Here is a 16,339-nt window from a genome sequence, read left to right as displayed (position 1 = left end):
TACGGATAACAATATGTAGTGGTATGAAATAGAATACTGTTCCAGTGTTTCGAGTTCTTGTCAAGTATGTCCGACAACAGACATGGAATGAATTCCGAGAAGTGCTGCTAGGACCTGAAGAGGTTGGTACAGGCAGTACGGAAGTGCAACAAATGCTCCGGGAAATTAAATTTGAATCCTTGGAAGAAAGAGAAATTAGTACTTGAGAAAACCTGTCTAGTAATTTGGAGAAGCAGACAGTGCAAGGAAGGAGGAGGGGGAGAATTTTCATCAGAGTTATGTGCCATTGGAGCCAATATGGCTTACATTGACCAAAAAATGTCGGTATTGCAATTTTTCTCTAACTTTGCATATGTGAAACTATAGTAAATATATCTTACCTTTCCTGCATTTTCAGGCTTAGGGCATAATCCCATAACACTGCACACATCTTTTGGAACCAAACTTTCTACAAGAAAGTTGTAAATTGCTCCGTAATATTCGTCAACAATTGTGAGACACTGAAAAATTCAAACCAAAGAATCAATTTATAAACATTAATATAACTGTATAATATGAATGGTTCACAAGTGATAAAATATTAGATAAATGTACAGACTTCAAGAACTCCGAGAACAGGATTTTATTCAAGGCAGCTTCCATTATTGTTGGTTTACACAGGTGTTGTGTGTGTTAATCCTGTATTGAATCGTTAGTAATTCTACACCGGGTGAAACTGGATTAAGATACCTGTAATATGTGAGTAAACCTGTCCCCAACAATAACTTTGATCTCTTTACAGTCAACCAAACATCCCTTTATTTCAGTGCCACAAATCTTACATCAAACTACTTTCTGGTACCTGCGTTCTCTAGATCATTCATGAAGAAGACAGTGATGGAACAGATCGGAAGTAAAAAGGAATACAAACAGTAACAGACATAAGACCAGGAACATCCAGCAAGACGAGTACACATGTAATAGCCATGTGATTTTTCTAGCTATCTTTCTCTTGTTCATCAATGCTTTAAAATATTTTACAGACACACATTTGTCACTAAGCCATTGATCACAAGGTCTTCACGGCAAATTGTAACCACAGCTTTTTAGTATCTTCTTGACTACTGAAATTTTGCTACGAATTTGAGTGGACAAAAACTTACATGCTTATACCAGTTACAATAATCCCCTATTTCTGCAACCAGAAAGGGGTATAAGACCTCTTACTTTCCTAATATAAATTTTATTTTTGTTCCTGCTATTACCTCAGTCTTACTATTTACGATCAAATTCGCAAAAAATGTGTTTTCAAGTTGCCGCCCCTCGTACATCACTTGTCATTCAACATCTTTGCCTCTGTACTTCTGCCTCGAGTGACATCTCTGTCCAACCTCTTTGCCTTTACACATGTCTGCCTGTGTCTGTATATATGTGCGTGTGCACGCGTGTGGGTGTACCTATCCTTTTTTCCCCCTTAAGTTTTTCCGTTCCCGGGATTGGAATGACTCCTTACCCTCTCCCTTAAAACCCACATCCTTTCGTCTTTCCCTCTCCTTCCCTCTTTCCTGATGAAGCAACCTTGGGTTGCAAAAGCTTGAAATTAATTTGTGTGTCTTTATTGTGTCTATGTACCAGCGCTTTCTCGTGTCTCAAGTCACGACATCTTTGTTTTTTATATGTATATTATGTTATGCACATATAACTGATTTTGCTTGTCTTAACAACATTAGGTACTGCTTTTTGTTGAGAATCAACTCAGTACACTGCATTATGGCATACAAAAATCAGACACTGCACTTCATTTTCAATAGTTTTTATCTAATGCAGTTTAATGCAAGATGTCTGCATTCTAAAACAGAGAAGGTCAGTACTTAAATTTATATTTTTATAAAACTGCAGAAGAATATTATTTACTTACTTCCTCAGCAAAAGGTCCCGTCTGTTTGCAGAGTCCACGAAGAACCATTTTAAATTCAGCTTCAGTTGTGTTAGCAATTAACACATCTCTCAGGTGAATAATAAGTTGTTCACAAAAATCACATGGCAGGTCATCTTTATTTGCCGTCACGACTCCAACTGAGGACTCAATTGTCAGTTCAACATTATCCTGATTAAATAAATTGATCAAAATTAAAACAGTATGTAATACTGAGTAATGACAACAAAATACTAAACCAATTTTATGCTAATGTTACATAAAATACAGCTTTTTGTCTTTACCATTGATGTACCAATTCATGCAAAAGTACGAAAGACTGTGGAGATATTCAGAATTTGACCTTATCTATGTATCTGACATGTAGATTGCACCATCATCTAAAATTATGTACTAATCCGCAAATGGAAGAACCATTCGTCGTGTAACACTATGGATCTTTTAAGGAGCACTACACAAACAATGCGGAGGATATTAAGATAAGAGCAATGCATTAGTTGAGACAACGAAGGAAACTTAGGAGAAGAAAAAAATTGTGTAGCCATTTTAGTACAGCGATAGGAGGAAATGCCATGAACAACATACTAAAAAAATCTGACTGACGCAGTGTCCATACTGTGGTGAGGGGTTGGGGTGGGCATTTAGAGGTAATGAACTCTAAAACCGTGTCTTCCAGCAAAAATGTTCCCAGTACACAATTACACTATACAAATTTTCTACAAAAAGGATTCTGTTCCTTTCTTCTGTAGACTAATAGTTTCCTATGTTTTAAGGATGGAAAAAAAGTCGCCGATTATTTAAAGTATGGTTTTATCCACATTGGATCTTGTGAACTCCGAAGCTATTAACAATAGTGAATGATGCAACCAGCCGCAAATACTTTTCAAATATTTTATTTTATTGCTACAACCAGTTTCTGGCTACCAACCCATCTTCAGATGCTAATATTTTTCATTACACAGATGTTTTGATCAACAGCGTTTCATCTGCTCCACACTGCACAAGAATATTTGAATATTTAATGACATTTTATAAGTTGTTTCATTAATAAAAACATGCTAAAGTGCTTGCATTCTTTTATATATTATGCAAAGTGGTAGCAGTCCCTTATATACCTTCCAGTAGATGGCGATTTATTCTGTTGTGGTCCATGTGGTTTTCTAGCTTGATGTGTATGTTCTTGAAATCCACAAAACACACATAATGTAAATAAATTATTGTGGCACACTTCGTAATATTCTTAAAATGAGTGTTGAGCACTGTGCTATAAACTTGATGTTTTTGTTTACAATGCAAAGATTATCATTAAGCAAAGATGCAAAGACACTATTCATTAACTATCACCTCAGGAGGTAAAAAGAGCAAAGGTGATGTATAGGATATGCAAAATGTAGCATGTTGATACTAGAAAAATGTCTGCACTCTTAAGAGTGAACTTTATTATTAAAAGACACTAGGACAAATTGTTTTAGTAAGATTTTTTTACTACTATCAATGGAATTTATTGACAAAATACTTCAAAGTCAACCAATTGCATATTGTGAAGTAGACGTGTGTACACACATTTACATATACAGATATTTAATTATTATTAAAGTTCACAAGTTAATTGCAGGAAATACAAGATTAAAAAGTTGGAGGGTGGGATGAGAGCAAGATATTTCTTCAGCATGATAGTTCCTCTTTATTCAATTGTATACTGGTTATCTTAAAGTGCAGTGGTGTGACTTAGGGGTGCATTTGTGTGTAACTTCTTTTAGCAGCCCAAGGAAGTTATTTAGAAAATGTTTACTGGCTGGTTCCAGCTGCTCATTTAGAATAATACATTCAGCTGTTCACATGCTATTGTCACGAGCATCTGCGGAAAGAGGTTGAAGAATGCTGAAACCACAAGTAGGCGACGACAAGTGGAACATCCATACCTTATCGTACAACATAGGGCTCAGAGACGTCCCCACTCTCTAAAGCAAGAAATGCGGCAAACAGAGATCCGATGACAAAATAATGTTGGCACAAGCACAAGTGTTTTGGAGCACACCACTCAGCATACAGTGCTGAACACGGTGTTCCACAGCAGAGGATCCCTATGTGCTCCCATTTTGATCTAACAACATCGTCAATTCGGATTACAGTGGGCACGGGATCATCAAGATTGGACCACGAATCAATGGAATCAAGTTGCCTGGTCAGATTAATCCCATTTATTGTTTAATCAGGTCAATGGTTGGGTCCAGATATGCCATCGTCTGGCAAACAGCTGCCCGAAACACGAGGCGCACCACAGATGCTGGCTGGTGGTAGCAGTATTATATTATGGGGGACATTCACCTGGACTTCCATGGGACCTGTCTTAGTCATCGAAGGCACCACGACAGCTGTGCACTGCACGAACATTATTTGTGACCACCTATAACTTTTTACGCTTGACGTCTTCCAGTGATGGCATCTCAAGAGGGCAACTATCTGCTGCAATGGTTCGAGAAGCACGAGAGTGAACTCATGTTTATGTCAGCTTACCTGAATTCAATGAACCCTAACTGGGGTCCTAGCGGGCACAAGCTCCAAGCCTCCAAACGAACCATGCATAAATTATGGGAAGTGTGCATAGGCATCTGGTGCCACAAACCTCTGCAAACCTATCAAGTACTTGTCAAATCATGGCATACAGGATCACTTCTGAATTGCTTTTCAGAAGTGTACCAACAGTAGTAAGTAGGTGCTCATAATGTTTTGGCTCATCAGGGTACATTGAGTTAGAAAATCACACAGACCACAACAAAATAAATAGCCGTCTGCTGGAACATTTGAAAGTGAACACAAGTATTTTCCATCACAAATAAAAAAATGCAAGAATTTTTGCATATTTTTATTAACAAAACAACTTATATAAAGTGGAACTATATACCCAAACATTCTTGTGGAAAGTGGAACAGATGACAGGCTGTTGATGAAAAAGTTTGTATCATGAAAAAATCTGTATAAGAGTAAAACATAAGCCAGCTGAAGACCAGCATAGTGTTCTACCAATAAACAGTTATGGCAACAAAATAAAACATTAAAAGTATTTGTGGCCTGTTGTGTCATTCAGCAACTACTTAAAAATATTACTTTAACAGCATAAAACTTAAGGTTATCTTCAAATGAACTGGGTTAAAAACCAATTATTAAATGTGTGATCCATTTCTAAGTGCAGCAGCGCAATACCAAGGGGGAGGGTGGGGGGGGTGGGGGTGGGGGGGGGGGTGGGGGGAAGGGGGGGGTGTTCTTTATGACCAACCTTTGAAAATAAATATTGTAATCTAGTCAGTTACTTCATATTTTAAAATTCTGAAAAATTGTTTTTAATGAATTCCACTAAGTCCATTTTCTAACATTTTTTTGTTTAAGTTAATTCAAAAACCTCAGTCTTAGAAGTAGATATCACTTCCCCAATGAATGTCTTTTCTGTATTTTCAAGCTCAAGACCTTACTTATAGATCAATACCTCTAAATTGTATGTTGTGAGTAACATTGAATTCCTATTAATGAAATTTGCATTTTTAATATTTTTTGCATGTGCTTGAAGTACTCACATTAGAAAACTGGCAAGGATATGATGGGGAGAGATAGGCTGTACCTTTTACAGGGAGACTATGTCAACAGGAAAGTGAGCAGCACTCATGGTGTGGGAGGCTGCCTTTCCCCTAAGGACACTACAGCTACTGTGAAAGATCCCCCCCTCTAGAAGTATGGTGGGTCGGTACAGCTATGTGAATCACCCTGTATAGAAATTGCTTCTCAACATTTAGTGGGGGAAGAGAGAGGGATGAATCGCCTGCTCACTCTTCAGTTTGCAGAACTATTAAGGAGTGAAGTTCATGAACACAATCTGGTGACTTCCTTTCCACTGCGACTATCCCACACGTTACCCTTACCATCCACCCTGTTACACCAGAGGAACACAATTTATTTCTTGATATAGACATGGTGTACAAGTTTAATGTTTGCTTTTAATAGGACCTTTTCGTGGAAAATTTAAACTAAATTAATTTTGCACTGGAAAATACTTTTGCTTGACACAACGGTTTTTCAGTTATTCAAGAAAAATATAAAAAGTGATCTTTAAATTGCCCCCAACCCCAACGCTCTTATCACATCAGTCAGGATCTTTAGAATGTTGTTCGTGGCACTTCCTCCTACAACCGTACAAAAATCTGTGACTACATGAATTCCTTCATCACAAGTCCAAGGGAGAGTGCTAAATTTTAGGCTGTAATTAACTTTTCCGAGAGACAAATTTCTAATGTATCAGAAAGTGATGTGAAGATTTCAGCCTTGCTTATGTGCATTTATGATTATTTGGTGAGTTGTTACTCTTAGCTGAAAAATTTTTCACATTCTTCTGAAGTACATACCAAATTTATCCAATTACAGGATGAGGTTTTTCCAAAATTCATCATCCGGAAAATACAAGGTTGTCTTACGTGCACAGATTAAACTACTAGCGCTAAGGTTGACATTTTTACACTGTGCAATAAGAGGGCCAGTCAAAAGTGGTAATTCCTCTCTCTTTTTTTTTTTTTTTTTTTTTTTCCATCTTTCAAGAATTTCATACAACAACTTAAGTTGGGTACCACAACACTGGAGATTATATTGAAAAGTCTAATCATCACTCATTTCCACAGCTTTGGTCCATCTTTAAACAAGGACATCCATTAAAGTGTGGTAAAACACACATCCTGCTACAGCAGCCACTAATGCATAGACCTTCTGACAGCCTCCTCATCTTCAATATGAATCCTGTGATGAGCTGCTTTCACAACCCGAACAGATGGAAGTTCGATTGCGCGAGGTCAGGGCTATATGGGTGACAAGGGAATATTTCCCATCCAATTTTCATAATCTCTTCAGTGGTGTGATGGTGGGTATGTGGCCTTGCATTGTCATGCAACAGAAGAGCCTCTGCCACAGCTTCTTTTGGGCGAACTTGCTGAAGATGTGCCATAAGCTGTTTGAGGGTTTTGATGTACTTAACCAAATTTATTGTACAGCCCTGCTAAAACAAAAACAGCCACAATCATTCTCTCAGCATCTCACAATACTCTAGCCATATCTTTCTCTGTCGATGCACACTTTTGAACTTTTTCTTCTTCAGCGAATTTCCGTGATGTCATTTCACTGATTGCCTCTTCGATTCTGGTTCAAGAAACATTATGCCTGTTGTTAAATAAACTAGAACACTGCCCTTACTGAGGAAGTTACTGTGACACAAATCATCTGCAGTCACCCGGTGGTCACAAAGAACGATGTCATTAAGATAGCTAATTGTTGTGTGCAGTCATCGGCCTGCTGCTACATTTTTTGTGAGGCAATGTTTACCCTTCAGCTTTGTTACAGCGATGAACCCATTGTCTAACAATGCTGATAGGTGTTTCATGTTCTGTATTCAAGAATTCTGTCACAGAATGCTGTCTAATACGAACTTTGATGTCCGCTATTTTGCAAGGGTCTGCAATATTGGCATCTGTTGATGCAGGAAGTTACTTTGTGGAATAGTGCGAAATTCAAGTTTTTCACTTTAATTAAGGGGGGGGGGGGGGGGGAGGAGGAGGAGGAGGAGGAGGAGGAGGAAAGAAAATAGGAAGCATTACTTTCTGACTGACCCCTTTAGATTATTTACATAGATTTACAGATGAATCTTTGGGAGCTGAGGTTGCGTGAAAACTTATTTTGAAGGGTTTGGAAAGGCCATGTAGTGTCAAAATAGTTGATATTAACTGCTGGTGCAGTTATCACATGTTATGTCTAATTTGGCCGATTTTATAACAACTAAATGTTGTTTCCAGAACGAAGTTTTCACTCTGCAGTAGAGTGTGCGCTAATATGAAACTTCCTAGGAGATTAAAACTAAATGCAAAATTAGTTGTAAGAGCACTTCCCCCGAAAGATACAGATCCAAAGTTAAAGTCTATGTCTGGCAAAAATGTAACCATCAATTTTACCTAAATATATTACACAGGGGAGGAGGGGGGGGGGGGGGGGGGGGGGAAACAGAGGGGGAAAAAGAAGTCAACTGTGCTATGAAGTCCTAAGCGAACTACCATCTCTAAAATAGTGACAAATGGAACAGCCAAGACTATAAATTTAATTGCTGTTTGTATATAGAAACACACTGTTCTTTTGCCTCTCAGTGGTTAGATTTATTTATTTATTTATTTTTTTATTTTTATTATTATTATTTTTATTATTTTTATTATTATTATGCATAAGTCATCGTGCTCATTGCTGAGCATCGTGACCCCATGAACTAAGCGTCTCCATCCCGGACGGTTGCCAGCTTCTCTTAGTGCCTGCTGAAGAGGTACACCAGAGATGATCTTGATTTGATCCATCCCTCTGCTCGATGCTCTTCCTCTTGGTCTTGTGCCCTCGATCTTCCTTGCAAGATTATTTTCTCAAGATTTTCTCCACTTCTCACAATATTGCCAAAGAACTGAAGAATTTTTTCGGTGACTTGTAAAGAAAGGCGTTTGGAGACATCAAGTTGTTCAATAATGGACACATTCGTTGTTCTTTTGGTCCATTTTATGCGTAGCATCCTATACCACCAGCAAAGGTCAAACGCATCAATGCGCTGCTTGTCTCTGGCCTTGAGAGTCCATGTTTCGCAACCACAAAAGAAGACAGAAAACACTAGTGTTTCAAGTAGCCGGATCTTTGTGAGCTGCTTTATAGCCGCCGCCACCACCACCACCACCACCACCACCACCAAATGGTGTAAGTTTAGAACAGGTGTAACGTTAACTTTAAGCTCATACTTCATTTCAAGGAAAATTTGTAATTTTGGTGTCTGAATAAGTTAAATTCCCCCCCCCCACCCACCCCCCCCCAAGAGAGACACTAAAAATGGGGCTCATCTTATATTCAGGTTGTCTTATACTCTTGTATTTTGAAAATTTATAATGATGGATAAATACTCAAATCTGTGATACTGCTGCCACAAATCTTATGCAGCCAGCTCATTAGAAAATTGTTTTTTGAAACCTGTTTTATATATAAAACTGAGTTAAACCAACAGGAAAAGGGAAAATGAGTTTCATCCAGAAGAGGTTGCCCACTACCTTTTCCTTCAGGACTCAATCACGATAAACAGGATCATCTTAATGGTACATAAAACAATAAATGCGACTGTACATACCTGTCTGTGATCATGGAACTTGTAGGAGCACATTCCAGCAATATGACACAGTTCATCTCCAACCAGATTTTCATGCAGGTGATTATACCAGGTATCAAAATATGTCACGACAATGGCTGAACAGCTGTCTGAAAAGCTTCCAAACTTGCCACAAGCCTACAAAATGAAGAAAGAAATCACTATCCAGCATTTCCAAATGATATTTTCTATTATTAATGGTTTGGTGTTTAATGCCAGCTAACTGCTCTACAGATACTTAAACAGCAGATGGACGAGAATTTTTAAATTTATCTCAGATTAGTATTAATATATTATAGTTAGCTAAATCGTCATCATCATCATCATCATCCTTTGTTAGAGGGTTCATTTTTTTTTAGGAATTGAAAATTGTTTAACTTCGTGATGCCACAGTCATTAAAGTAATCACAGAAGGGAAGCTATGTGTGCCACCTGTCTATGAATTGTGTAAACACTGCTCTGTGGTACAGTATTTTAACCATTTGTGTATCTTGTTTTCTGAGGTGGATTTTTTTTTCTTTTTTTTTTTGTGGTGGGGTTTAAGGGCGCTCAACTACTGAGGTCATTAGCGCCCAGTCACTGTTGTTAGATCACATGGAATCTAGTAAAACTCAAGTGGAGGGGGGGGGGGGGGGGAGGGGAGACACCAGAAAGTCCTGACAAAGATGCAGATAAAATAAATAAAAATGTTAGATGTCTTTGGACAAGCCAGTCAAAGTTATAAAACGCAGAACACGAGCAGCTGCTCGAGCGTCATCAGCTAAAATATCCGGTAAAGTAGATGGCAGGGACAGGACAACATGAGATTGACTAAAGCGGGGACACGACAATAAAACACGGCGCACTGTTAACGCTTGACCACAAGAGCCCTGCGGGGCTGGGTCACCGGAGAGCAGGTAGCGGTGGCTAAACCAGCAATGCCCAATCCGCAACCTGGTCAGAAGGACCTCTTCTCGCCGAGATGGTCGGGAGGAGGTTGTCCAAGCAGTTGGGAGCGGTTTTACTGCCCGGAGCTTGTTTCCTTTGAGGGATGACCAAGCATCCCACCACAACGACAAGCCTCTTACAAACAACCCCACGAACGTCAGATGACGGGACACAATGGGAAGCTGGCCGAGGCAGGAGGACTGCAGCCTTGGCTGCAGCATCTGCAGCCTCATTCCCAGGCACTCCTACATGTCCGGTAACCCACAGAAAGCCGACAGGAGAACCATTATCAGCGAAAGAATGGAGGGACTGCTGGATCCGTTGCACCAAGGGATGGACCGGATAGGGAGCTCCAAGGCTCTGAAGAGCACTGAGGGAATCGGAGCAGAGTACATACGATGAATGGTGGTGGCGGCGGGCATACTGAACAGCCTGATGGAGAGCAAAAAAGCTCGGCCGTAAAGCTGGAACATTGGCCGAGGAGCCGGTATTTAAAGGTGGCGGCCCCGACGACAAAGGCACAGCCGACACCATCGTCAGTTTTGGAGCCATCGGTGTAAATAAAGGTGTGACCGGCAAGTCGAGCACGAAGTTCGACAAACCGTGAGCAATACACTGCAGCCGGAGTACCCTCCTTCGAGAGTGAGCTGAGGTCGAGATAAATATGAAACAGAGCATGGAGCCAAGGTGGTGTCGGGCTCTCACCCTCTCTGAAGGTGGTAGGGAGGGCAAAATCCAATTGTCGAAGCAGGCGACGGAAGCGGACTCCAGGGGGCAGCAGGGCAGAGGCATACAACCCGTACTGACGGTCGAGAGAATCGGCAAAGAAGGACTGATAAGAGGGGCAGTCGGGCATTGACAACAGCCAGCAGGCATACCGACACAGCAGTACGTCGCGCCAGCAGGTCAATGGTAATTCGGCAGCTTCAGCATAAAGACTCTCGACAGGACTAGTGTAGAAGGCTCCGGTCGCAAGACGTAACCCCCGATGGTGGATGGAGTTGAGACGGCGTAAGAGGGATGGTCGAGCAGACGAGTAGACGAAGCTCCCATAATCCAGCTTCGATCGGACTATGGACCGATACAAGCGAAGCAGGACATTGCGATCCAATCCCCAAGATGAACCACTAAGAGCTCTGAGGACATTAAGGGAACGTGTACAACAGGCCGTCAAATAAGAGACATGCGGAGACCAGGAAAAGTTTCCTGTCCATTGTGAGCCCTAGCAACTTAGTTGTTTCCACGAATGGGAGAACAACGAGACCGAGCTGTAAGGATGGCGGAAGGAACGCTTTATATCGCCGAAAGTTGATACAAACCGTCTTCTCTTCAGAGAACCAGAAGCCATTTGCCATGCTTCACGAGTATAGGCTGACTAGACAACACTGAAGGCAGCGCTCCCGGAGGCATGTTCTCTGGGCACTGCAGTAGATCGCGAAGTCATCGACAAAGAGAGAGCCTGAGACATTAGGTGGAATGCAATCCGTAATTGGATTGATCGCGATGGCAAAAAGGGCTACGTTCAAGACGGAGCCCTGAGGCACTCCGTTCTCCTGGAGGAAGACGTCGGACAATACAGAACCCACACGTACCCTAAACTTTCGATCCATTAAAAAGGAATCAATAAAAAGGGGCAGGCGACCGCGTAGGCCCCACCTGTGCATAGTGCGGAGGATACCTCCTCTCCAACAGGTATCAAGAACACGGCTACCGTTTGGCGCCTTCGCAAAAAGTTGTTCATGATGAATGTCGACAAGGTCACAAGGTCGTCAACAGCGGAGCGGCGGCGACGAAAGCCGCATTGGACATTGGTAAGTAGCCGTCGAGATTCAAGAATCCAGACTAACCGAGTATTAACCATGCGCTCCATCACCTTACAGACACAGCTTGTAAGAGAAATGGGGCGGTAACTAGAAGGAAGGTGTCTATCCTTCCCGGGTTTGGGTATAGGAACAACGACAGTGTCACGCCAACGCATGGGGACTTGACCTTCGGTCCAGACGCGATTGTAGGTACGAAGAAGGAAGCTTTTGCCTGCTGGAGAAAGGTGCCAGCATCTGAACGTGAATGGCATCTGGCCCTGGAGCAGAGGACCGGGACAGTACAAGTGCACGTTCGAGTTCCCGCATAGTAAAGGGGGCATTATAAGTTTCCAGATTCAGCGAGTGGAAGGAAGGTCGCCGAGCCTCTTCTGCCTCTTTCCTGGGAAGGAAGGCAGGGTGGTAATGGGCGGAGCTTGAAACCTCCGCGAAAAACCGGCCAAAGGCGTTGGAGACAGCCACAGGATCAACAAGGACCTCATTACCTGAGGTCAGGCCAGGTACTGAGGAGTGGGCCTTAATGCCCGACAGCCGGCGCAGGCCACCCCAAACGATAGAAGAGGGAGTAAAACTGTTAAAGGAGCTGGTGAAAGAGGCCCAACAAGCTTTTTTGCTGTCTTTCATGACTCTACGGCATTGCGCTCTGAGTCGTTTGTATCCAATACAATTCGCCAACGTAGGATGGCGGCGAAAGGTGCGTAAAGCACGTCGTCGAGCACGGATAGCGTCTCTACAAGCCTCATTCCACCAGGGGACGGAAACGCGACGTGAAGAGGTAGTATGAGGAATGGAACGTTCGGCAGCATTGACGATAACAGCCGTGAGGTATTCGATCTGACTGTCACAACTGAGAAAATCGTGGTCCAGAAAGGTCGCCAGGGAGGAGTAAAGTCCCCAGTCAGCTTTCGGTATGTTCCAGCTCGAAGGACGTGGGGATGGGGTGTGGTGCAGGAGACGAATGACACAGGGGAAGTGGTCGCTCGAATACGTGTCAGAAAGGACATACCACTCGAACCGAAGGGCAAGAGTGGTAGAACAGATCGAGAGGTCCAAGTGGGAGTAGGTATGAGTAGAGTCCGAGAGGAAAGTCGGGACGCCAGTATTGAGGCAGACAAGATTGAGATGGTTGAAGACATCCGCCAAGAGTGAGCCTCTTTGACAGGATGCAGGAGAGCCCCAAAGGGGATGATGGGCATTGAAGTCGCCAAACAATAAAAATGGCGGAGGAAGCTGAACAATCAGGTGCATCATGTCAGCCTGACTAACTGCAGATGACGATGGAGTGTAGATGGTACAAACTGAAAAAGTAAAAGCAGAAAGAGTAATACGGACAGCTATTGCTTGGAGTGGGGTGGTCAATGGGATGGGACGGTAATAGACATCGTCCCGAACGAGCAACATGACCCCACCATGAGCTGGGATACCGTCCACAGGGGTGAGGTCATACCACTCCGAGGTATAGTGGGTAAAGGCAATACGGCCAGTCGGGCGCAACTTGGTTTCCTGGAGACCAAGGACGAGCGGACAGTGCAGGCAGAGGAGCAGTTGTAATTCCTCCCGATTAGATCGAATACCTCTTATGTTCCAATGTAACAAGGCCATCGCTAGTCAAAAAAGAGGGGGAATGAGATGGGGGAAGAGCTGGTCACCTCGACAGCCGCGGAGGGCCAGGTTTCGAGGGAACAACGCTACAACCGGCGGGAGGCGGATCCTGTTCCATCGAGTCGTCGCCAGCTGCAGCCGCTGTCCCGGGTTGTGTAGGAGGTGCAGCATCATTTGCCGACGAGAGGCCAGCTGAGTGCCTGGCAGCAGAGCGTCCCGGCGAAACTGAGGACGACCGGGAGCAGCGACTCACGGATGGAGCGTCAGACGAAACGCGCCGGGGTGGAGAGGGGGATAGAGACTTCTTCTTAGAGGCCTTTTTGGAAGTCCGAGGAGGCACAGGGATGGTGGGCTGGACCCGAAGAAGGTCCTCACGCGCGGGGTCCGTTTTGGAACGCCGGACCTCGGAAGCTGGGGTCTGGAACGTTTCCCCGATGGACGCCTGAGAAGAGGATCGCTTCTCAGGCGGCGGGGGCGGAGGAAGGGTGGCCCCTGGGGCAGAGGGGGCGTGGAGGAGGATTTGGAAGGGAGGGATTTGGGAGGCGGAGGCATAGACCCCGGATGGGGGGGAGGAGGTGGAGGGGGGACAGGATAGGGGTGAGGATACCGTGGAAGGAGTGGACACGACTGAGGCAAACGAAGTGGTCAACATCACGGGATGGAGACGGTCATACTTCTTCCTGGCCTCAGAATAAGAGAGACGATCCAAAGTTTTGAGTTCTTGAATCATCTTCTCCTTCTGATATGCGGGGCAGTCTAAGGACCTAGGCGAGTGGATGCCAGGACAATTAACGCACCGAGGTGGTGGGGTGCATTTATGTTCCTCACGAAGAGGACGTCCACAATCGCCACAAAGGGGCTCAGCCTCACACCGTGACGACATGTGCCCAAAGCGCAAACACCGAAAACAGCGCATAGGAGGCGGGACGTAAGGTCGCACGTCGCACCGGTAGCACATCGCCTTTACCTTCTCTGGGAGAACGTCCCCCTCGAAGGCGAGGATAAAGGCCCCGGTGTCGATGCGATGGTCTTTGGGGCCGCGCTGGACTCGCCGGACGAAATGCACGCCTCGGCGCTCCAGGTTGGCCCTGAGCTCCTCATCAGATTGCAGCAGGAGGTCCCGATGAAAAATAACCCCCTGCGTCCTATTCAGTGCCAGATGCGGGACAATGGACACTGGGATGTCCCCTAGTCGGTCGCACGCCTGGAGCGCCGCCGACTGTGTGGTGGAGGTGGTCTTTATAAGAACGGACCCCGAACGCATTTTGCTGTGAGCCTCGATTTCCCTGAAGATGTCCTCGATGTGCTGAACAAGGAACATGGGCTTGGAGGTGGCGAACGTCCCCCCCATCGGTCCGAGAACAGACCAAATAGCAGGGGAAGTACTTTGCCCCAAGCCGGCGGGCCTGTCCTTCCTCCCAGGGAGTGGCCAAGGGGGAAAGGGCAGGAGAACCAGAGCCAGAGACAGTACTTTTCTTTTTGAAAGACTCGGCCGCAGAGCGACCTGATACATGTTGACGTTTCATCTGCGAAACGTCCGCCCCGATACCACCCACTCCGACCAGGGGCTCTCCCCACGGGCGCCACCCAGCCTCAGCAAGGGCCACCTGGCAGGATGACCGTTGCCGGGAGTCCTGATGCCCCAAGGAGACGGGCATCTACTCCTTGGCCAACGTGGGGAGGGTGCAGCTCAGGTATCGGCAGTACGATTCCTGTGTTGTCAGGGGGCTACAACCTAGAGGGTACATGAGACGACCCCACCACAACGGGCTGGCTACCGTGCTGGATTTCGGGTGCCAAGGAAAGTCCATCATGATCGTAGGTGCAGATGGGAACGCACTATGGGCATAACTTTTACAATTCATCAGGCGTTTAGGCCCAATTTGATGAATAGTGGGTATGGTTACAACGCCGTTACAATGCTGAGTGCCAAGGTCTTAGTGCTCGGAGGACCAGTGATACACCACGTAAGGTGTCCTTCCCCAAAAGGCTTGTACTTCTGTAGAATTTTGAAAAATGGAGGTCAAACCCCAAGGGGGACCATTACATGGAAGGCCGAAACGGTTGAAACTCCTTTTAGTCGCCTCTTACGACAGGCAGGAATACCTTGGGCCTATTCTTACCCCGAACCCGCAGGGGGAGAGGTGGAATTTGTTGACTAGTACAGAATTTTCCTGAGAAAGTGGGGGAAACCACATAGAAACCACACTCTGACCAGTTGGCGTACTAGCCCACATTTGTTAGTTCACTGTGCAGATCCAATCCAAGTCTGTTTCACTTGCACATGTTGGAAGCTAGCCTGCTACGCTGTACATTTCCCTATCATAGTAACTATAAGTACATGAATATTGAAAATTGTTGCCTGTCTGAATCTATGTTTAAGCACTTAGTTTCTAGAATCTTATTGTTGGGTAGTAAAACAGTGTAAAATTTACTTCAGTTCTGGAGACAATGACTAGCTTTTGCACGTGCATAACATTTCTTTGCTGCCATTTTTATCAATGTTCATACTGCTGATGGCTTGTGAAAAGGGGAGGAGGAGGGAGGGAGGAGGAGGGAGGGAGGGAGGGAGGGAGTCACAACTACAATGAAAACATGATTGGCATTAATACCGTGTATAAAGCTACATACGAAGAGACAACACAGCATTCATATCTTGCAGCCATCATACAATAATGTTCCTTGCAGGAATTATAACATTCAGTCAACACACATTAGGCTTCTGCAGAGGATAAAAAGTACAGTTATGCCATTGTTTCAGCTTTCACAACAGCTGTTCAACTACAATTTCTTTCAGTTTTTACTAGATGTCAATTACAAAATCCTAACCTCTGTCTATATTACTAAATGGCTAACCCCGTTCATAGCTTATGGTACAAA

At 44.2% G+C, this 16,339-nt stretch overlaps 1 protein-coding gene across 1 annotated transcript in view; it reads right to left on the bottom strand.

Annotated features, from left to right (window-relative positions):
• Window positions 1-16,339, bottom strand: part of LOC124617216 (prosaposin) — a 66,922-nt gene that overhangs the window by 31,255 nt on the left and 19,328 nt on the right. Inside the window, exons 6-8 of the mRNA XM_047145247.1 lie at window positions 9,093-9,248; window positions 1,898-2,086; window positions 381-500 (exon numbers count right to left, since the gene is read on the bottom strand). Coding sequence (XP_047001203.1) covers window positions 381-500; window positions 1,898-2,086; window positions 9,093-9,248 — 465 coding nt within the window. The remainder of the gene's footprint in view (window positions 1-380; window positions 501-1,897; window positions 2,087-9,092; window positions 9,249-16,339) is intronic.

The sequence above is a fragment of the Schistocerca americana genome, chromosome 1 (assembly GCF_021461395.2).
Source record: "Schistocerca americana isolate TAMUIC-IGC-003095 chromosome 1, iqSchAmer2.1, whole genome shotgun sequence".
NCBI classification, from domain to species: Eukaryota; Metazoa; Arthropoda; class Insecta; order Orthoptera; family Acrididae; genus Schistocerca; species Schistocerca americana.
This window is presented reverse-complemented; position numbering and strand designations above follow the sequence as displayed.